General features: G+C 35.4%; 1 protein-coding gene across 3 annotated transcripts; it reads right to left on the bottom strand.

The window, feature by feature from the left end:
- Window positions 1-2,269: 2,269 nt before the first annotated feature.
- LOC145668261 (solute carrier family 25 member 44) lies at window positions 2,270-24,315 on the bottom strand. 3 transcript variants are annotated; one of them, XM_081735959.1, is made up of 5 exons: window positions 24,183-24,307; window positions 18,899-19,132; window positions 16,137-16,912; window positions 8,137-8,264; window positions 2,270-4,852 (listed from the first exon to the last, which is right to left on the bottom strand). In XM_081735959.1, exons 3-5 carry the CDS (start codon window positions 16,783-16,785, stop codon window positions 4,661-4,663), a joined length of 969 nt encoding a protein of 322 aa, XP_081592085.1. In that variant the 5' UTR covers window positions 16,786-16,912; window positions 18,899-19,132; window positions 24,183-24,307; the 3' UTR covers window positions 2,270-4,660. The 3 variants fall into 3 exon arrangements, with proteins under 3 accessions (XP_081592085.1, XP_081592084.1, XP_081592086.1); XM_081735958.1 differs by lacking the exon at window positions 18,899-19,132 and having other exon boundaries at window positions 24,183-24,315; XM_081735960.1 differs by lacking the exons at window positions 18,899-19,132; window positions 24,183-24,307 and adding an exon at window positions 24,011-24,120.
- Between the last annotated feature and the right edge of the window lie 253 nt (window positions 24,316-24,568).

Below are 24,568 nucleotides of genomic sequence, written 5' to 3'. Positions count from 1 at the left end.
AATAAAAAGTAAATATTTTGGAGGGGAAAATCCATGTCATAAAATTATCCCCCTCCCCCCTTCGGGAGGGGGATGGGGACAACTTCGAAAAACTCAAATGAAGACCCTATTTTTTTCATTACGAATTCCGATTCTACCAGGAAAAATATGTAAATTTTATTCGAAAAATTTTTCACGTTTCGTGATAGATGGCGCTATATCAGTGAAAACTAGTTCAACAAGGTTTCTTCAATTGGAAGCCTGCTCGTCCAGGAAAATTAGAAGAAAAAGGGTCAAAACTTCGGAAAAGATCCCCTGTCAGTAAAGAACTGAATAATATAAATAATGACGAGGCGTTGCCCATGCCAGTTCCCGTGCCAGCAGATATGCACGTTTTTGCTAAATTTGCGATTAAATATCATCAAGACTGTCACCAATCAGCTTAAAGACTTCGAAAACTATGGATCAGACACTAATCTCTGTTATTTAATTTTTCACCCCTTCTCATCCCCCATGCAGATGAAGGCAGAACTTGGACTTAAATGGCATCACGATTGTCCCTATTCACCTCAGCGATCCCGAAAACTTTGGATTTGATACTAATATCGGTTGTTCCCGACTAGTTCTACGTCACATCCTTTAAACTTCCCTCGGTTCTTACCTACAGCATTTTTTTTTTTTTTTCAGATTGTAAGTCATGTATACACCCACTTCTGTTTAAATGAGTTAACAAACCAAGTTTCACCTCTTCTTCCTGCCTTAGAGTACGTATCAAAAAATTCTAAATAGCCTACGGTTTCTTCCAAATAATGGTCTCTTCGATACACTTAAAATAATGCCAAGGAAACGGTGTGGGTTCATATACCCGACAAACATACGAACATTTATTTGTATATAAGATAAAACACTTTTTCCTCTTTGACCCCCCCCCCTCTTCCTTCCCCACTAGCATATGTATCAAAAAAATAAATATATATAGTCTCCTTCATGATCTCTTCGATGCAGTTACTTAGAAGTATGCCAAGCAAACGATGAAGATTAGTCTACTGGACAAACAAACGTTCATTTTTATGAGAAAAACTACCTCTTTCCCTTTGAGTTCCCTATTCCCCTCTTCCTCTTTTAGAATACGCGCCGGAAGCAATTAAATAAATAGCCTACAATCTTTTCCAGACTATGGTTTCTTCGTTAGTTAGAAATATGCCAACCAAACGGCTTGGATTTGTAAACCGGACAAACAAGCATACATTCATTTATATATATATATATATATATATATATATATATATATATATATATATATATATATATATATATATATATATATATAATGTTATATATAAAAAATAAATGAAATCTTTCAGTTTAACGTGACATGATTATAAGCGTTACGCTACAGGAGACAGATGATTATGGTAAGTGAATGATGATGGAAGAATTGGTGGAATGAGAATGTGGTAGGAAACAGAAGTACCCCGAGAAAACCCACGGACACGATGTTGTCCACCACAAACTTACTTGGCCGGGGATCGAATTAGGGACCCAACTCACTAGAGGTAAGCTCTCTACCCCTGAGCCACCGTGTCCCCTTTTTATATATAAGAATGTAGTGATATGTGCTCTTTCTGTTCAGATATAACTCAGGCCATATCTTTAAAACGATTCTAGGAAAAAAGTCTAAGGACCTTTTTTGTGCAGAATTTTACAAACTACAACTTTTCTCATAGTTAATTTATCGGAAAATTGATAAATTTCGCTACAATTGCAAAAAATTAGAATTGCCTTCCCTTCAACCTCTCCGCCCCCCAAAAAGAAAACATGACTCAAATTAAGAGTACTTTTTGGGATACGCTAAAGTCAACATAATAAAAGGTTCCACAAAAGTTCAGTTTGTTCGGAATATTTTCGTAGTTGAAGTCTAATTTTACTGGGCTACTACTTTCAATAAAAAATGACTGAAAATCGTGATGTATTTTGCAATGAATTAATAAACTCGTGATGCAGCCTGTAAAAATATCTGACCAGCAGATTGTTCAAGTCATCGTATCATTATTAACTAACTAACTAACTAACTCTATGACCTATGGAACCCGGAGGTTCAATGCCGCGTTCACAAAAGCTCTCCACTGACTTCTATCCTTAGCCAATTGGATCCAGTTTCTACTTTTTATTCCTATCTCTGCGAGATCCATCTTAATATTGTCCTCCCATCTGCGCCTAAGTCTTCCTAATAGTCGTTTTCCGATTGGTCTTCCAGTCATGACTGACTTCGTATCATTATTAAAGCCACTATTTCTGATTTCCTTGATCTAGAATATCCTACTTGTTTATTCAAATAGTTCTCCAATTGTCCTCACAACGCTGTCAACGAAAACACCTTTCGGCACTCACCTTGAACAGAACCTCGGACCACATATACAGAGGAAAATCCACTTTTGTTAAATTGAAACATTATCCAATACATGAACTTCATGAGAACATGGTATAACTCTAGTGAATTGTATATTGTAAGCTTACACCCAGTAATTTCTTTCCCTACACAGAATTATGTACTCATGAAGAAAACTGTGGAAAATACTTATATTGATAGGTAGTCTAACAGAAATTAACGGTAAAATAAACTCTATAGTAGCTGGTAATGCATCGAGTTGAAGTTCTATAAGCATGATGGTTAACAGTCACACCTTCAAAGGATCAACTAAATCTACTTTCTAAACTCATTTTATAGCTGGAGAGCATTCCTTGAAAGATGAATTTCAGCGATTACCTAAAAATGTAGTAGGAAGATCAAATCCAGTTGTATTTAAATTTGGTTTTCTGTGGTACAACAATTCAGTTTTCCAGGCTTACTGACTACGAAATACGAATGAATAAATAACACATTGACTGAAATTAGAAGCAGAAAGTAAAGGGAAAAAAATCCAAATACAACTAATATTGGATCACCATGACAAAGAATCTCATTCTTCTAGGAATCAAATCCGTGACATACCAATAGAGAAGCAAGTCTGTTATCACCCTTCCCTCCCTATATGTAAAGTAAGCTATCATATCGAGAAGTTGTTGTTGCTTCTACACCTACTGTGATTAAAATATGAGGTATCTGCATTTCAACATGTCACTCACCTGGACACATCACAGTTTTTCCTGTTTCTTCTTCCTATTTTTTCCCTCCCCTACCTGCTAAAGCGTCCTAGCAAAAGGACTCCCCAAAGTGTACTTTTTATATTGTGTTTATGATATTAATGCTGGGATAAAGTAAACAGAAAATCGTAAGGGATTATTAGAAATCCGCACTAATACAACCAAATTCAACGTTAAAAAGGAAATGTTTAATTTATCGTCCCACGATTATGTTCTTTTGGTGAAAGGAGAAGAATGATTATGACAGAATTAGTGGAATGAGAACGTAGGAGGGAACTGGAGACCCCCCTCCAAAAAAAAACAAAAAACGCACGGACATATCCAACTCATTTTGCCTGGCAACGAACCAGACATCTCTAGCACCAGAGGTTAGCGCTCTACTACTGGAGCAATCGTGCTTCCAAATTTAACGGCAACTTCGTCAGCTTCATGATTGATGACTCAGAATTCCATCACTATTGATGTTCCTACTTCCAGACAAAACGGATAGTGTTTCATATTTATTAACTTAATACATAAACATTCTATATAAGATATGCTGGTTTCACTAATTATTTTTCGTGTTCAGTCTGTAGTGTGTATTTTCATTGTTACCAAAGCAAATAAGTTTTTGTCTACGAAGTGTTTTACAACGTACACCTAACTTCATATCTTTGTGAATCATTTCTTTATTTGAATACTGACATGGAAGGAAATGAACTTGTAAATGCAATTTATTGACTATTTATCATGTGTACCTAGGTGTATCTGTTACGTGGTTATTGACAAGAGTTCTTAATATCGGAATTTTGTAGTACTTACCATTGGAATATTAGTGCAGTACATCTTTTCGGAAATGAAGCTAAAGACATTTCGAATGTTATGCCTTCAATTCTTAACTTCACCTTTATTTTCACTGTGTCCTAATCTACTTGAAAATAAATTATTGCACATTCCTATGCAATTTAATTTGCAATCACAGTTACCTAAATTTAATAATAATGCTCCCGACAAACTACGGTGAAAGAAGATGTGCCCCTGTTTTACACAACATTAACTGGAAAATATTAAAGCGAACGATATGCAATGAATTTTCATTTCATCCGTATTCTAAGCTCTGCTTAGCTGCTAATGCCCTGACCAAAGTATTGTCTCTGATATATATATTATAATTTGTAGTTTCAAACACTCAGGAAAAATTCAAACATTAAAATTCAAAAATTTTTATTATACAAATTTCAATAACATTATGACGACTATAGTCAATTAAAGTTTTTCAATCTAAAAAAAATAAATCATCATACATTAAAATGGCATATCACACTGCAACAGCAGCATTATCATTTCTTTTAATTTAAAACACATGTCATTTATTATATTTGTGTAGTAACATTTACAATATGTACTAATATCTACATACTGGTAACCACAACTACATGTTAATACTTGTGAGACTGCGTGATTCCATTGCATTCCTGTTCTTCACCACGCTGTCTTCCATTACAAGTGCAGAACTACTTACACTGAATTATCTCTAGAGAGAATAAATTAACATAAGCTACCACCGAATAAACTCTTTATACTCTTCGTTTACGCTCATACGTTTTATACTTTCGTATCCAAGAATAATGGCACAGCTGAAGAAAACGGACTGGAATAAACGTGCAGACAAACCTTTGGTGAAAATCTTTAGTCGTTCCTCCTCCCACAAGATGTTAAATGTTTTAAGCATAGATTCCAGTCGCTGAACCTACAAATAAACAGAAAAAAATCAGTAACTGTAAATAAAGAATATTTACTTGAAGACAGAAATTGACGCATTTTCAGTCAAATTATTAGAAAGAGAAGTGAAAACTCAATTTTTCTCGATTGCATCTGTAAGAGTTTACTGCACTTAAAGTGCAAAATGTGCTTATGAAGTGATTCGATTTTTTAAATATCTTACGATTATGCACCAAAGTTAATGGAGATCGATGATAATGGTGGGAATGACAAAAGTGAAGGAAACAGGAGAACTGTGAGAAAACCCACACACAGTATTTGTCCTCCATCACAAAGCCCACACGATTCAACTAGGGACCTCACGCTCCAGAAGTGAGCCACTACGGTCTATTCGATCTTCATGTGCATACATTAAATAAGTGAAAAAGACCGCAGTATAAGTGGCCGAAACATCCAGAATAACTCTTACAGTCGTAATCAACAGGATTAAAGTTTTCATTTCTCTTTTTAATAATTTGTTAACAGAGAAGTTCAACAATTTTAAAGACAACAATGATTTGTAACAATATGTACTGACACAAAAGTTTTGGGGTTCGTTTCAAAAATTCACAAGCCTTATTAGTGCTGCCTACAAGTCGGAAGATAGAACTATGAAACAGAAAAAGCAGAACACTAGTAAAACATAGTAGTGCCGTATTAAGTCTACTATTTGAAATAATTTTATGATGCATACAACTGTTAAAAAAATTCTACACCATTATCAGAAGAGACACAACTTGACATCGAAATTAGTAATTTTTCAAACTTTTAGATTTTCGGAAAAAAAACTAACAGGAAGGGCTTCCAAACCAGCTATATATAACTATATATAGAAGCCCTTCTAGCCATAGAGTTTGTACTGCAAACCACATCAATTAAATATCACTCGATTTTAGATAATACTCTACAACACAAGAAACTGAACTTAATCCCTGATTTAAGCAACTACACTAATGTTGTAGAAAAAAATCATGCCGATCGATTTTCTCGTCAGAATTGCTATTTTCTAACTTCCTAAATTCTCACTTTAGAATGATCCAAGCAAACAGTCATCTTTAATTTCAAGAATATTAACATGTTTGATATTAATGAGAGTCCAATTTGCTTACTTTGGCAGATATTTGTGTAGTGACATTCTGGAAACTAAGGATGCGAGTAATTTTCAACGAGGGAATACTGCTGGACAATACACGAACAGGTATAGGCCAGAGACAAAATGCCGAACACTGAAGTTTCTTCCGTCTATCATTAACCGGGTGCGTGATGAGTTCACAACGGTGTAAAAGAAAACTGTTAGGGTATGTTGAGGTCATCATTGAAAAAGGTAACTAATGACCGTAAAACAGGTAGCAGAAGATAATCCATATTGTAAAACTAAAACGTTGTAAAAATATGTTCAAGTGAGTCGTAACACAGCTGTTAGGTACCTTCCTTAGGTTATTATCATGAAGAGATATGCGTATATATACCTTCTCACTGCCAACCCAATTAAAAAAAAAAAAAAAAAAAAAGGAATCCTTTCAAATTTTGACATCGTGTCATCTTCTGTAATAAGCTGTCCTTTGTTCGATTTTCACGTGGCGGAAACCTATTGGCCTACAGAGGCCTCCACAAGAACTCAGCATGAACCAACTCCAACCACAGTGAAGCATGAGGTTGTTTTCTTCCAATATTGTCAGCTATTTACCATATCTCTGTTCGTGGAAAGTAATACTTTGTACCACACTGCAAGAAAGACTCACAATAGGTTCAAAACAAGGCATACAAAAGCTCACATCGGTCAATGATTCATACGTAAAAGAAGTCTACGCTATGTTTAATCTTATGATGAGACGACGTTCCCGAAAAAAGGTTGCGTGTCAAGTTGGTCAACCTTGACAAAGTAAGATAGTAGAACCAAGGAAGCAAGCAGTGAGACAACTAAGTGCATCACATTTGGATCCAGTTGCTGCCGCTAAACTGAGAATAATGTATAATATTAGGGTTCTAGTCATTGATGAGTTGTATATGTATATTAAATTTCAATCTGCTTCTCAGTCTACTCACAGGTCTTTTACATAGAAATTTTCCAATCCACACACTATGCACCCACGCATTTTTTTGCGTTAAGTACTGTAAGTGAATCTTACAGGAATCAATAGAACAATATTTTGTGATAAGGATGAGGAAAACGTTCCTATTCTCCTAGTACAGGGCATGGGTTGAAGGCTCATATTATCCGAATTCGATTTAGAAGACTCATTAAGTTATTTTACACGAACGTAAACTAACTATACAGTATGTTGTGTTGTTTACATCTCGGTAGAACGACAAGACTTCACACTGATGTGTGGTTATTCGGTGGCAAGTCATTCTTGTGGAAACCACTGTAGTCAGTTCGATTCAAACTGAAGCATACCATTTTGTAACAATGCTTTTCGCGGCATTTAGTAGGGTATTTTACACTTTCTCATTTGGGGGCACGATGGCTCAATGATAGAGTGCTTCCTCGGGATACTCCCGTTTTCTCCTACATTCTTATTCCACCAATTCTTCCATAGTCATTCACTTGCCTTAATAATCCGTCTCCCTTAGCCAAAGAGCATAACCATGGGAAGTTAAACTGAAAGATTTATTTCATTTTTTTCTTTCCGCTAATTGCTTCACTCATTCGTATTTTTTACCGTCTGAATTGTACAAATGGAGTAAATGGAATAAGAACACGTTAATAAATTATTAACTTGGACTAATCTTGGTAAAATGTACCATTTAATAATTGCTGAACTTTTCACTTAAAAACCCCATCTTCCTAAGTGGTGTTTTCTTAACGCACTGAATCATATCTTATAGTATCAATCGTTATGGTATAAAAGTACCGAACGAAAACATTTCTTTCTTAAAAAAACACTTCGATATAATCAGTAACAAAAGCTGCACCGATATTTGAATATCTTAAATAACTGTCACAGAGCTACTTCCCGACTGCTACAGATGTGTTATATGGTCACAACCCTGAGATTATAAAAAGTTCTTAGGACCCATAAAAAAGACAGTCTGTGGAAACAACCAATAAAATATTAACAAAAACACACAGCAGAATCGCTGTTACGTATAAGTCTTGCGGCTATTTTGTACATGACTTATTTCTCGTGTTCAAAACGCACAATATAAATAATTAAAAATTACGATATTTTTCTATTTAACTATTTTTATGTGCAAAAGCACACAGTAAAAATAAAGTATAAACTATAATACAACATTACTTCCAGTTATTTCATCTAATTTTATACTTACTTGTAACCGTGCTCTCACAATATCTAGTGGGTTCGTGAGAATCGTAGTAGTAAAACCACCTAACGTTGCAGCTGCACACTGAATAAATAGGTGAGACACCCAAGCTGGCATTACCTGATACAACTCATCTGCAACAAAATAAATAATTTGATAATTTGGTACTGTAATGTTATATACAGACTTCATGCAACAGAGGAAGAATGTAGATTATCTTCCTGTAATACCAAATTGAAAAGTGAATATATAAAATGTGTGCTGTTATAAACATGAGTACACAATTCAGAAGAGAGACCAATAACAATATATTCCGAAATACTGAATGTAATACACGCTTTTACTGCGACATTACTTTCCCTTCGGCCTCTCTATTTTTTAAGCTATATACATTTATCTACACTTTTTACAAGATTCTTTCTTCTCATCTGCATTACTATATCACAATGGAAAACATCCGAAAATACGAAGATACTTCATAGTACATAAAATTGCATACTTGTAGTAGTATCCTCGCACATGGGACTCCTATAATATTAAAGGCTTGAAATCTTCAATGTGGAATATACAGGGGTTAGACAAACAAAAAAATCTAAAAACACTTCATACAGGACACGTAAGTTTGGCCCTCCACTGTAAAACACGTGTTGCGGTTTTCAATCGGTTTTTGTTTTCAATGTGTCATGTGGACCTTCCTCTTCCGTTAGCAGTAACCAGTTCACCTGTGAGTGTCGTGGTGTGAAAGTGGTGCCGTAAAATGGGCGACCTGACAGACTTCCAAAGAGGCATGATCGTTGATGCCTCGATGGTTGGAGCATCAGTGGCGAACATTATGGGGGTATTGAAAGGCACTGTGTCCAATGTCAAGAGGGCATACACAATTCGTGGGCAAACGACGTATGCAAAGCACAACAGTAGTCGACAGACAATCCTGTCAGATAGGGGCCGAAGGGCATTAAAACGGATTGTAGCAGCTGAAAAGACCACTGCACTGAAAATTACGTCTGAACTCAATTTCGGCCTATAGAACCCGGTTTCATCGAAAACAGTGGAACGGGAACTTCATAAAATGAAAATTCATGGCAGGGCCGCTATCACCAAGCCCCTGGGTCACAGCAGTAAATGCGAAGAGGCGTATCTAGTGGTGCAAGGACCACAAGGCGTGGACTCATGAGCAGTGGAAACACCTAATGTGGTCCGATGAATCGACCTTCACCTTTTCTCCAACCTGTCGCGTTTACGTATGGAGAACACCGTCGCAGACCTATGATATAGACTGTCTGCTCCCAACTGTAAAGCATGGGGGTGGTTCTGTTACAGTATGGGCAGTGATGTTGTGGTTTTCTGCAAGTTCCATTATAGCCCTGCATGGAATGATGAATGCTAAGGCGTATGAGGCCATTTTGGGGGACGAGGTTCTACCCACGGCCCAAATATTGATCCCTGATGGTGATGGCATCTACCAAGATGCTTTGGCACCCTGTCACGCTGCAAAAACGGTGAAATCATGGTTTGAGGAGCATGACCAGGAGCTATCGCACCTCCCCTGAGTTCCACAATCACCAGATCTGAACATCATTGAGCCATTGTGGTCTGAGTAGAAAGGCGTGTTCGGTCTCATTACCCTCCACCAGCATCCCTTAAGGAACTGAAGCATGTTTTGGAGGAACAATGGCACAAAATTCCACACACCACAATTCAGGAGCTGTATACGTCCATTCCACATCGGATCCAAGCTGTTTTGGACGCAAAAAGGAGGCCCCACACCATACTAGGTATGATTTTCACACTTTTGCAAACGTTTTAGATTTTTTTGTCCAACCCCTGTATTTTTCTTAATACAAGTAATACTGAACTTAATACTCAATGGGAAAACATTGGATTTGCATGCAGCATCCACAGTAAATTTCGTGATTTGAAAATAATAAATAATGAAATAAGGTCTTAGCCTAAGTAGGGATATAGTTACTCAGATAGCACACTTTCAATCACCAGATGGGTAGACATCGTACTGGCCCTAAACACTATTAATTGTGGCCTTTCTGACTCAGTTTGTTGTTTCTTGATTCAAGTAGCCCTTCAGCTGTCTCGTTATATTGGGACATTAAAAATTTTTAAGTTCGTTTTTTATTCGATCTGTATTCTGAACATTTACTAGAATAGAGTCTTTCTTGGCCTGACTATAACATTTAATGTTCTATTAAATAAGTAAATAAATAAAATTAAAGACAGTTTTTCCTTATTTACAAGGCAATAAAAATAAAAAAAAAAAAAAAACCTTCAAATAGAAATTAAAAAGCACTTCAAACTTTACAACAGAGTTCAGCTGCTATATATTAGTATTAATATGAGCTACGTGAAAGATACTGACATTTGAAAAATGTGATACATTTAAATTATGATATTCAGGAACGTAACCGATTTCCATTTAGGCTACAAGCAGGAATGTGATAGTAGTTCTAACAGCTGGAGGTACCTTCAAATAAGAATAGCCAAAATGGCTTATCAGACTGAAAATTTTACACAGAAAATGTTCCAATTTTAATAGTTTCTACTGCAGGAATAATTCGCTTCACAAAAAAAGTTTAAATAAATCTTAAAATATTTTGAATTGTGTGTAAATGACAACTACACGTGATTTTGTTTTCCCGCTGGTGAGAGGATGGGGATGACCTCTTTTCTCACATAGTGGCAGGATAAGAAACCTGGATATCGTACGCTGATGGGGAGTCCAAGCAGGAGTCAATCCAATAGCGGCACTCTGGTTTTCCTAAAGCTAAGAAATCCGTGTTTTGAAACTAAAAGAATGTATTCTTGTGAAATTCTTGGAACCAGAATGAACAATTACAGCAGATGTGTATTGCCAAACACTGAATAATCTGCGAAGTGCCCTCCAAAATCGGCGGAGCTAAACGCTACGATCTGGAACTCTTTCGTTCTATGACAATGCCCGCCCACACACAGCTACAACTGCTCGTACTTCTGAGACAATTCCAAGATTTCGATGGAAACTATTCAATTATATCCCTTACATCCCGACCATGTTCCAAGCAATTTATTTCTTTTCCTTCACATCAAAAAGGCTTGAATCGAAGTGTTTCAACTAGGGATGGCCAGAACCGGTTCCTGGTGGAACCAGTTTTTCGGATCCAGGTCTGGAACCGGTTCTTCGGATCCAGGTCTAGAACCGGTTCATCAGATCCGGGTCTAGAACCGGTTCATCGGATCCAGGTCTGGAACCGGTTCTGAAAACCGGATCTCCAGGAACCGGTTCCGCTGGAACCAAAACTTTGTGACCATCCCTACGCTAAACCCGAGCTGCTTGCAGGCTGTGAACAGTGTGCTGGATGAAATAGTGGAAGCGACAGGCAGGCGGCTGCCGCTTGTCTAATTTGGCTAAATAAACTGGGTAACTGGCAAACTCATTTGGCTAAACACCAACTGGTGGACCAAAATTTTTTTTCTGGGGGCACAAGCGGGTATGGGCGGGGAAGGCACAAGTGCATGGTCCTCTTTGCATTTTTTTTGAAGGTGAACTTTGTGCCCTCTTTACGGGTCTTTGGGGGCCTTCGGATCCAGGTCTGGAACCGGGTTTTCAGATCCAGATCTGGAACCGGTTCCTAAGATCCGGTTCTGGAACCGGGTTTTCAGATACAGATCTGGAACCGGTTCCGGTTCTGGAACCGGGTTTTCGGATCCAGATCTGGAACCGGTTTTTCATATCCAGATCTGGAACCGGTTTCTAAGATCCGGTTCTGGAACCGGGTTTTCGGATCCAGGTCCGGGACCGGTTCTGAAAACCGGATCTCCGAGAACCGGTTCCTCGCGGAACCGGAACATTGTGGCCATCCCTAGTTTCAACGAAAGTGCTCAAGACATCGGTTCGGGACTGCCTGCACCCTCAGGCGGAGGGTATACGGAAGCTTGTGCCACGCTACCAGAAATGTCTAAAGATTCATGATGCTATGTCGAAAAATAGCTTAGGTATATCAAACACAATAAATTTTCTTATATTATTTTTTAACATGGGCCATTTTTTCCGACATGCGTCTAGTATGTTTAAATATGAGATTTCAATATAAGGTAAATAACAGCACAAAATTCGTAAAAGACATAAATATGCAATACTGTACTGGCTATGTAGTTTTGTAGCAACTGTGAACTTTATGACGAGAAGAGCCAGAAGTTGTTTCTTTTCTTTTTTTTTTTTTCATCACTCGTATTTCTACTAAACATAATCTTTGAGACTACTTTTTATGAAATTCAAATTTACAACTGATTGATCCTCTGTTCGAATTCATATTAAATACTTCGATTTATCTTCTGTATGAACAAAATAAAATCAAATAAATTAAAAATTGTAACCCCACGAAGTAAGGTAGTATTTCATTTTCTTGAATTTTTTGTGACCTTCGTAACCGTTAGACTCCTGGTGTTGCTCAGCTCCAGTTTTCACTGTCAACCAATTTTGGCATAGTTATCATTAAGAGATTGCCGAAAAATATTCAAAGTAGTATAGCAGCCCCCTACACAGCATCTTCCACTGAAGCATACATTTTTTTTTTTTTTAATTCTATATTTCACTATCAAAGTATTTTCTTACACCAATTTTTCCCTAACCACGAACTGAATCATCAAGCTTGGAGTCATGATTGCACCTTTGCATGACTTTGAAGCAAGAGCGAAGCAAAAATCTGGAAATAAATGTTAGTCCAATGAAATATGAGCCTTACCGGAAATAAAACTTGGCATGCGCAATAATAATTCGGTTACATGGGAGATTGGTAACAACTAAAAATGACAGTTTTCCACATTTGAGAAAATATTAAAAATTACAATGAACTGTCAATACTGTTCAGTACTTATCTTCTATAGGCTAAATAAAACAGATGGAAGTGTCAGATGTCAGATAATCAAGATCCAAATGTAAAGTTATAATGTAACCCCTACATGACCTTTCCATTATTAAAAAACTCGATCAAATATGGATTTCAAGATGGCAGTCAAACGAATTAGAAATATCTTTAAACATTGGGCCACTCTCCGAATGCACAATGGTGAACTAGAAATAGCCCACACCTCCTCCGTTTCAAAAAATGGTATCCTGAGATTTTTGATTCACCTTGTATCTGGAAGAGACTCATACTGTGCGACACATGATACAATTTCTACTAGTAGCGCACCAGGAAAAAAAGGTTTAAAACTTTAACAGAACTCTGTAACGAAATGTGATTGAGAATAATTTGCAAACTATGAAGGTATGAGGTTGAGATACTGCTGGAAGCGAACAATTCGAATACTCCAGTTATTGTTCTTAATTTAATTTTATGTAACCCTCATTTCTATTAATAAAACTATACTATATTGAGTGTAATCCTCAACTGTTACCTACAAATTATACTGTATTATAACTTAGAAGTTTTTTTCTTTTATTTGAATTTTCTGCAGCCGCATACCCAATTTTACACATAATTTATTAACAATTATTATTTACTAATAACTAATTAATAACTTTTGTATTAATTTAAAATTCACTGCTATCAAGTTTTCTATTAATTATTTTTAAGAAACTATTACTTTTAAATATTCAATATTCATGGTGGATCATGGACTTTGGTCATTATTTAGAATGTTCATTTTTCAACGATTAGTTTTCCATTGAGGCCAATATAGTAAGAATGCCGAGACGAATACTTTAAGATCGAAATATACTACCATAATTGCAAAGGAATGAAAAGGTAGGAAGAAACAGGTGTATTTTATGAAACCTTGCATACAATTTATGTCCACCATAAAATTTAGACGGTGTAAACTGAATTCAAAAATGCAGAAAAGTCTCCACATATACAGGATGGACAATTTATCTTGACAGGCCTTTGTTGCTTTTAAATTAACAGACAAAAAACATTGAACTTTTGTAACATGCAAATATCGACAGGGGACACTGTTTGACATATTCCGCAATATATCAGGCTAACAGTGTTGTCAACCAAACTAAGTTATATTTTATCAAAGGCACTATGTCAAGTTATTACACATTTCAAATCTACGTACTAAACGAAAACATACAATATCTAATATATTATTCAGTGTTGCAAACATCTAAATTTTGGTAGCCTTGATAGCACTAATAACGCAAGTAAGACAGACGAGGCAATGCACATTTAAAGTACTTTACTATCTAATACTACGATCATGATATTGTGGATTTCGATTGAATAGGAACACAGATACAAGGTATAGAAAATCTGAATTTATTTCAAAAGCCTTTATTTCGGAAAATAGCTTATGTGAGTTCCTCATTCAATTGCACGGTTAATTTGCACTAGCTATGGAGATCATAATGCTGTTTACAGAAACTAGAAATCTTAAATCGTTCTGAAGATATTCTAAATTCTGATAAAGTCTGCAACACCTACCGAAAAGTATTGTTGTAATGTCATATAAGCAAAATATATCAAAAAGTATTTTAAAAAGCTTCCACAATTACGCCATTTTAAGCAATATATCAAATTTTACCATTTTTTTTTTTTTTCATATCTCCGAAATGATTTGTGGTATCAAGTTGTTGTAAACGGCGTTATGATCTTCTTGTCTATTCAAAACCATCTACGTAGTTAGATGTGACTCTTATCTAAACACTTTTTCGAAATAAAGTCACTCGAAATAACTCAAATTTTCAATTCCTTGTAACTTCGTTTCTACTTGTTCGAAACATGTCATGTGATGACCGTAATATTTGATACTCAGGTATTCAGATGTGCTACTCCATCCTTGTCACCTTGCCAAATCATTGTCATAGAACTCTCCAAAATTTTGTTATTTTTCGACTTTTGTTATACTACAGCGTCCTTAGTTTGCAACATTGCACAATAAGTGTAAATTTATAACTTTTTGTCTTACATGCGGATTTAAAAAACATATAATCTGCGTAGTGAAATCTAAAAAAAAAAACTTATGTTGGGTTGGCTACACTTTTAATCTAGTTGTACTGAAGTGTCAAACAATGCCCACCTGCCGATTTCTGCATGACAGAATTTAAAACGACATTTCCATGGTACAAAATTTCAATATTCTTTGTCTATCCGTTTAAAATTTACAAGGGAATATCAAGATTAATGGTTCACCCTGTATATGCAATTACGAAACATGTGATTTTTAAAAATATTATTAGAATATCTAAATATTGTTTTTCTAATGTTCAACGGACCTTTACAACACTAAGATTATATAAGATTGTCCCAAGGATCCGAATATTAATCTTACCAGAAATTATACTCTGTACAGAAATCACGTGTAATATTCGCTCGGCAGCTAAAATTATGCAACCACTTAACATGAAAACATAAAAACTTAAAACACGTTAGAACCAACTCTGATATTATGAACAAAGACTATCTGAGAGAGATATTACACTAAATCCACCATTTAACGTACTTTGAGGTGAAAGTGTCCACAAAATCCCGAATCCGAATGAGAAGTCTACAATTTGCATTAAAAAAAAAAAAGAAAGAAAAAAAAAACCGACGATTTAAGCTGTACGCGCGTACGAATTAAAATGAATGTAGCCGAAGTTCCGACTCCAACAAGCAGTAGTGGTAGTACCGTTCTTCTGTGTACGAACCACTGCCATATTACAATCGAAAATAGCGTTCAAGTTTTAGACTCGGTTTCTTTTTCCACACACCTTCGCCACATTAATCAAATTCTCTCGGTTATATCAGAGGTTCATTAAATTGACGGTTTACTTTAACTACTGGTTATTTCTGTGTAATAATAATAATATAATAATAATAATAATAATAATAATAATAATAATAATAATAATAATAGAAAATAATAAATCCAACACGAGTGAAATTTAGTATAAGGTGATTCTAAGAAATTCTACCATGAATTAGAACAATACTGTTGCGAAATCTACATCAAAAGATATGAGTTTATACTGCAGTGGCAACACATTATTAGTATTAAATGCATATTAAAATAATAAATCTGACTCTTACCTTGATACATGTGATAGAAAGACCACCACATAGCACTATTAGGAACGTATGTACATAACGATGCAACATAACCCCTATAAAATCCACGAAATCCATCTCTTCGGTAGATCTGAGTCATAATATCCATAGCAATGGCTGCCTTAGGTCTTCCTTCAAACTGCACACCCAGTGGATTTAATACAATCTTCTTTGTACCATCCTTCCCTTCTAATTGTCCTAAAACCATCATGTGTTGACTCATAACATCAAACGGTACAATTATAGTTTGTCCAACGAGTGAAGCACAACCACCTCCCACAAGCGCTCGAATGCGACTATCATTTACATCATTATTGTGTAATAAATGTCTCACATTCTCATACGTTGTTATATAAAATACCCCGGACACAATTTGGAAAGTACTAAGCCAAAACCCTTTATACAAACCACCCATACCTTCATATTTATAAATTTTTCTGCAGGCATCGATAAGTCCTCGATACACTTCGTCATGTCTTTGAACTTGTATCCTTGTTTTAATGACTGTAAATGGATATAAAATACACCGAACTGTAAAGGAACTCATCATACTAAGAGGATAAAATTTGGTCTTGTCCATCATCTCCCATTCTATTGTTCGTATAAATGGTGGTGCATCTACTGTATTCATGATGGTTTCTCGTACACTTGACAACAATTATCTCTAACGTCTCTACTTTCATAACATCATAAAGCATTTAAATGTACTAAAAAACTGGTCACATAGAAACACTGGGCACCGTAATATATCCTCCTTCCTGCAAAACAAATACATAAACAGTTATAAAACAGTAGTTGAACTATTTTTGAAGAAAGAAAGAAAAAAAGTAATTTAGATAGTTCTAAAATATTATTAACGTTTAATGGAAAAGAAATATAAGATACATACCGATCGATACATCTTATTGGGCTGAATAAAATGATATACGTAGAAATAAAATAAAATAAAATATTTAAGTTTTACGCCCCACGGGTTATGCCGGCTAGGCTAAAGGAGAGGGTGATTATGAGAAATGAATGAAATGGTGGAATTAAGTGAGAGGAAACGGGAGAACTCCAAGAAAACCCACGCACACAGTGTTTGTCCACCATAAAGTTCCCTTGGCGTGAATGGAAATCGAACCAGAAACCCCACGCACCTGAGGTGAACGCTCTATCACTGAGCCACCGCGGCGCGACTCATGCGTGGTTTCCAAGAAAATAGGGGAAAAACAATTAATTGATAAACTAAAAATTGATGCTATACGAACCATGCCACTTATTGACATGAAACTTACTGAAATATACTCTCACTAAACTTTGTATTATGACAACAGCAAGATAATAGTACATAATAAGTAAAACATAAAAACACATTTCTGTTTAACTATTGTCCAAATATAGAACATATCGCTCGACACGCCACATGAAGCTGAAGAAGACAGCATGCTTAAGGGTAAATACTCATGTGTAGTTTTCGAGAAAATAAAAGAAAACGAACCTTTGTGGCGCTATGAAGTACGTCACTCGTTGCTAGTAATAGCCTAATTGATAGTTTTTATTTTATTGGAAGAAACTACTATTTACTTAGGGAGTGCACCGTAAAGTCGACTTGAGGAGTCAGAAATGTGATTACGGTGAAGATTTACGACGGCCAGCCGGACAGAAATAAAAAGCAACTAAACGGTGCTGAATGAATGAAGTAAAAGGAGAAAAGAGAATTGTTAAGTACAATAAAAAGAAGGGAACTTAAAGTCATAGCACATCTAATTAGACAAAATACCTTCATACGGAAGGTCTCGGAAGGAAAAATACTAGGCAAGCAAACAGAAACCCAATAGAAGACCAATAGCATCATATCAAAAGAACATGATCAGTTAAGTTCCCGCTTCTAGGATGAAGCAGACAGCTGAGAAAAGAAGTTTGTGGCTACAACGACAAACTTTTGCCTTTAAATCATGAATGACAGTATAAATACCAAAATACACTGTTAATTAGCAGATGTTTGTTCCTAATGGTGACATACATACTCTTTTCACACACACTACTTGTAATATACTTTACGATTCAATTAGCACAATCATAAACTATCTTTATGAAGTATAATATAAGTTTACGATATTGTAAGATAAGATGAACGTTTATTACACACCAGTAAAAGAACCGACTAATAATTATATTAGCAACAATAACTGAATTAAGTTTTCTGAAGGTAGATAAGTTTACGGCAAGTAGTTATTCTGTAATGTGTAATTCGGCTACGATTTGTAGTAACTAAATCTGCATAACAATGTAAAATGTGGGGACCAGAATTACTTCATATAATATGCTAACTGAAAAATGTTGAGACGTGTCATGAAATCTGCGGGGCTGAAATTACGTTAGAACAGACTAATTACTAATTACGGAGTTCAGGGATCGATTTCTGATCCAGTTGTGCATTTTTTTCACTCTTTGTATAGCAAAATCAGTTGAACTTACCTATACGTAAGGAAATAAATAATTAGCACAAATATCCCCCCCCCTAATTTCCTTATACATACGCTTTTTTTTTTTTTTTTTTTTTTTTTTAACGCACCAAATTTCTGAAAGGATGCCACATTCACAGGCTTCCTTGTTTCTCAAAAATAAAAGGAAACGTTAGACACCTGGTCCTTAGTTACGTTCGCTTGCAAACTTTAATATGAATTTGATTGGCTTTCCCATCTTCCAAAAGTTACTAAAACTAATTTGTGATTTCTACTTTTCATTAAGAATATTTTTACCTTCTATTTTAGTAGTCTGGTTTCTTGTTCTGCACCGCTTGCTTTTTTGTTTAAGTTTAGCGTCCCTATTTAGCACCAAGCCTATAGTAGCCATGGACGTACAGTTCATGGTGAAATCCGAACAATCGTAATGCGGAAAAGCTGTCCCACTGGGAATCGAACTCACAACCACATGCACCAAAGGTGAGCGCATTATCCACTAGACTGGTGGGGAGGGCTATCCACTTATTTATACTAGAAAAATTCAATGTAATAGTTAGTTTACGTGTTTACAACCTTGATCGTTCAAATAGACGTATGCATTTCAGCATTTGTAAATTATGGTTGTTCTTAGTTTAACTCTTTTTGTTATAGTTTTGAGCAGTGTTTTTCGTTGCATGTTTCAGATGTTCTAGAAAAATTTAGTGTCCTGAAAACCAGGGTTTGAAACAGCCTTTCTTTCCAGAATGAAAAAAAATACCCACCTTCGAACATATGGGTGTTTTCAGGTTTACTTGAATACTTTCGAATTTAATTACCTTAAAAAACAAACAAACAAACAAACAAACAAACAAAAAACTTTGGTTGGGACAAAAATGCTAAAATCTAATTCACATATGAAAATATTGTCACAATATCCAGCAAGTTTCTGTTTTCTGCTAAATAAAATACTTCTCGATGGTTTTTCCATTTTTCTATTTTAATGGCTGAATTTCGTGCTTGTTTGGTGTTTTGCGTTTAAATATACATGGGGATGTCAATCTATTCGTTGGTAAAGAAACATGGTTTATTTCGCTCCTTAGACGCGCTACACTACGACATCAATCCTAGGAAAAATCTTAGGATTTATCTTCGGAAAAATGTTATGACATATCTTGTAGGAAATCCTACCCTTTTTGCGCCATACACATGAAGAGTTTTCCTGTCTGACCGAATAACATTTATCAACATTGTGAAATAGTTCTATTTAATAAAAGCACAAAATTGAAAAATTACTATGCTAACCATGCTGGAAAAATTACTATGCACATCCCACTGATATTACTACCAGGCGTTATATTGTTAAATTGGATACCTCTAAGAATGAGAAACACTATTTTCTTTCTCTGGCATTCTTTCTTTCCAAAAATGAAATAAAAATCAGTATATGTTTAAAACAAAATCAATTGTTTAAAACAAGTTTTAATCATTTGTTTTAAACAACACAACCCTGACCAGAAAATAATTTAAGAATAAGCAACGGACACTATAAATCACTAGAGAACACGTTTGCCAATTTTATGTAAGTACTGATAAGTGTAATGTTAGTTTTTATTGAATTCGTCCGAACAAGTAAGTGTGCCCGTAATAAGTCGTATCAGTTTGCACTCATATTATCAATCTGTACTCAATTATTTAGGCATGCAGTACGGAAAAGAAGTGTAGAATGCATCTAGACCACATTTTTTGACTGTCTATTCTAAATCTGCACCCAAAAGCGGATGTCATTCTAGTAAAAGTTGATTGAGACCAACATGTAAGCAGTTATGATATCGCTAATAACTTGAGCATCCATGACCAAACAGTGCTAAACCATTTGGAGAAAACTGGCTACAAAAAGAATCTTGACAGTTAGGAGCCACACGACCTGACTCAAAAACATTTATTCGACCGAATTTCTTTCTGCAAATCTCTACTGAAACATAACGAAGTTGAGCCACTATTAAAGTTGCTGTTCACGATGATGAACAGTGGATAACCTACGAAAACAATTTCAGAAAAAGATTGTGGTCGAAGCGAGGAATAGTTTCACAATTTGTAGCAAAGTCCACATTGACGCCCATTATGTTTGCGTTTAGGAGATTGGAGAGCATCATACATCACAAGCTTCTGCCGCAAGAAGAACAACAGACTCGGACATACACTGTCGACAAGTAGCGTGCGTGTACCTAACAATTCAAAAGAAACGGGCGGAACTGGTCAACAGAAAGGGTGTCGTATACCAGCTGACAATGTTAGTCCGCATACATCTTTAACGACCGATCAAAAATTGAAAGGTTCTAATGTACCAACTATCAGATTATGGCTTGTTTTTCGGTCTCTATACAACTCTTTGAATGCTGTTTACTTAAGTTTCAAAAGTGGCTTGTGAAGATCATATGTCAACTTTTTGTCCAGAAAGCAAATGTTTGTAGCGACAGGATTACGGTGTTGCCGGGCAAATGGTCCATATCTGGTTTCACAATGCTATTTTCAAACAACAACAAATGTATTCTCAATTTTGACCTCCAGAGACTCAATACTATGTACACAAGTTGATAGTTGTGAATATCCGGTTATCACGGCAATTATTATTAGTTTACACTAAACTGAATTCGAATTAAATTGTATTGTTTCTTTGTAGTTAAATACAAATTGTGTCTTTATAGTCTGTAGTTTCTTTGTAGGATATAAACATAAATTTCTACCAGGTATTGAACCTATGGCTTCCGACCCAAAGGAGAGACCATAACAATATGCCAAAATGTACTACTAGAACCTTCCGTAAACTTAATAGCAACATATATCAAAACATCTAATGTTCCTTTTTTAATGAATTTTTATTCGACACTTCCAGTTCGTGCCACGGGTACTTTTATTCGGGGCAAATTTTTACTTTGACTCCAACTGTGACTTCAACCGATTCATGTGATCCGGTTCCCGGAGCAGTTTAGGAATCATTCCTAAACTGCTCCCGGAACCGGATCACATGAATCGATTACAATTACTAACACAGTGAAAGTAATGTACGATGTTAAGAATTATACTATAAGTACAAGGGCCACAATGTTACTATACGATGTTAAGAATTATACTATAAGTACAAGGGCCACACTGTTACTATACGAAGTTAAGAATTATACTATAAGTACAAGGGCCACAATGTTACTAAACATCAATTCAGGTGAAGCGGTGACTATGAATTTTGAGATCTAAATGGGGGGGGGCTACCGCCCCCAACCCCCCCGCTCAAGTACCATAAAAACATCCAAAATAATAATAAATAATCACACCACTACTATAAAGCTAAGATAAGAAGGGAAAAATTAAAAAAAAAAAAAAAACACTCGTCTCTAATCATAAATCAGTGCATGACAAAGAAAAAAAAATTACATCTCAACAAGACAATAGGACAAGCAGCAGCAAACCAAATACTTTGCCTAATACTCAAATGCAAAACAAATCAAGAATAAAAATAATATGAATTAAAAAAAGAAAACACTCACCATTTCGCCATAGGAGAAATCTCATGAATAATGAACTCATAACTGCTGATTCCACACACGAAAAAATAAGATACCAAGAACACATGCACAATACTCAACATTACTGAAAAATGTTCCTTTCCGCACACACGTCGTTTTATTAAACCGAGCACACTTGCTATTATTACAAACAAGAAACCAATAAACGTCCACTTTTAGAATACGTCGAAAATATCTTCAGTTTAGACCACAACTATGATAGGTTTTCTCTAACTCAATTCAACCAATTCAATTACGCGCTAACCCAATTACGCATGCCACAAACAGCAGCACACACATACATGCACACAGAACATGTGACTACTAACCAACTACCATATGACTACACAGACACCTAGTGGGAAAAATATGAACTAAGACGTCACACCAAAGGCGCGAACAGTTCTAACAAGTGACTCACGCACAAACAGTTCCAGGAAGTAACTGAACCTATAAGAACCGATTAAAGTCACAGTTGGAGTCAAAGTAAAGACTTACCTTATTCGGGACAAAGACTTAAAAATATGCCCTATGGTATCATTCACATGTTTACGTTATAACAAACAGTGGTGTTAAATTATATACAAACTCTTATTATAATATTTAATGCATTAGCTCTAGATATTACTTATTCTATATGTATTATTAACCGTGCAGATTTACTTCTGGCACACACTCAAATAATTGTATAATTCTTTCATTAATTTCCTTCTTTTTGTTCTCCAAAAGATTTGCGTCAGGTAATTATTTTATGATTTGCGTGTAAGTACGGTGGCCAGATGCATGGCATAAAAACTACAGTGCAAGACACACATATCATCCTGTGCTAAGTGACCAGTAAAAAGCACGAGTGCTATCTAACCGACACGGCGAAACTGGTAGACCCGCGCCGCGTGGTAGTACGCCCGAAGGGAGCATATGCATCAGCGACGGTGAGTATACCAGTAAGCAAGGAGAGCGAAAACAAGTGGGTTTTGGGAATGATGAGTTTCAATAGCACTTCTCGTAATTTCACACTTGTAAACATAAAATACTCTGTACACTGCCGGTGGAAAATAGTATATAATAGTTATCTTCCATATGTACTCATTTATTTTACCCGTAGTAATGCACTTATAATGATTTTACACTAGTAAGTACACTTATAAACGCAAAATACAGCTGTATTACTTTGTATTTATTTCTATCGCCTGCAGAAATGTGTTCCTTATAAATGTCCCTTCATGCAAAGTATTGAATTTTACCTGTAAATTTTCCAAAATGTGGTGCCAAAACTAAACCAGCACCTTATTAACATCTCGTCCTATGATTTTTTGCGTTGTGGGACATACTAAAAAAATCATTAAAAAGGAATCTTTCACAGGTTAGTTTTGGTATAATGGATTCCACACGCTTAATTACTAATTAATAGCAATAGCATAGTAGCAAAATATCCCACATGTTCCCATTAGGAAACAATTAATTACATTAAAGAAGTCAATGAGGTAAATCAAGGTTTAGTGTCAGTAATAAAATATCTCCATATGTATTATTTTATTAAAGCTGCTCCGAAAATAAGTCTTTTAGTAAATTTTATACGCCAGAATGTTCACAATAAGGTGCTTACATGACACTCGATATTAAACCTATACTCTGTGGTGCTATAAACATAAATAAATAAATAAAAAAGAGAGAGAGAACCACCGAGCTAAGCTATATAGCCTTGCAAACTAAACAATCCGTTGTGCTTTATGGCAAGTGTACTAGTTATCACCAAAATGTATATAGAATTACAAAATAAACATTTTATCGTAATTGAATAAGAAAAAATAAAAAATATTTAAGAGTAAGGATATGAGTGTGTCTCTGTATCACTGTTAAGATGGTATACCTATGTTATGTACTAATCAATTTACGGGTGGAGAAAAGAGTATCTCATATGAAAGTATAGCAGACAGAATGGCATCACATAGCAATATCGTACTGCACGGCCTGACAGACATAAACGTTGTTCGCATTACATTAGTTACATAAACACATATACACTTGTCAGCAACACTTACCGCATGTTTAATGCACATGGAAAATTTTAACTCATCATGGTTTTACAAATATTTTATATTGTTTTTTCCTTCTAGCGCACGAATCATTGCCTCACTACAGAATACTGCGCATGCTCGACAGGAATCATATGTTTTCGTTATTCTTATGTTATACACAGTGTATGTAGATTATTCATTACATCAAACTGTCCTTAGTTCAGGATATTGCAGAAGCGGGGAATAAGAAATGATAAGTGATTTCAAATTACCAATCTGAGTAGGTTTGCATTAAAAGATTACTAATTTATTTAAAAAAAAAACAATAAAAATAAAATTTATGTGCCCCAAAATTTCCTAAAAATACAAGTTTTAATATGAAAATTATTCTAATCTCGTTTAAACTCCTG

The sequence above is a fragment of the Thermobia domestica genome, chromosome 13 (assembly GCF_964235325.1).
Source record: "Thermobia domestica chromosome 13, izTheDome1.hap1.1, whole genome shotgun sequence".
Classification (NCBI taxonomy): domain Eukaryota; kingdom Metazoa; phylum Arthropoda; class Insecta; order Zygentoma; family Lepismatidae; genus Thermobia; species Thermobia domestica.
This window is presented reverse-complemented; position numbering and strand designations above follow the sequence as displayed.

Bases quoted from the DNA above. Each gene is read 5' to 3' on its own strand.
- LOC145668261 (XM_081735958.1), bottom strand. From the start codon at position 16,785: ATGAATACAGTAGATGCACCACCATTTATACGAACAATAGAATGGGAG. The intron at 8,265-16,136 runs GTAAGAGTCAGA...ATTTTGTTGCAG, and splicing joins TTTCTATCACATGTATCAAG to ATGAGTTGTATCAGGTAATG. The intron at 4,853-8,136 runs GTAAGTATAAAA...GTTTATTTGTAG, and splicing joins TTGTGAGAGCACGGTTACAA to GTTCAGCGACTGGAATCTAT.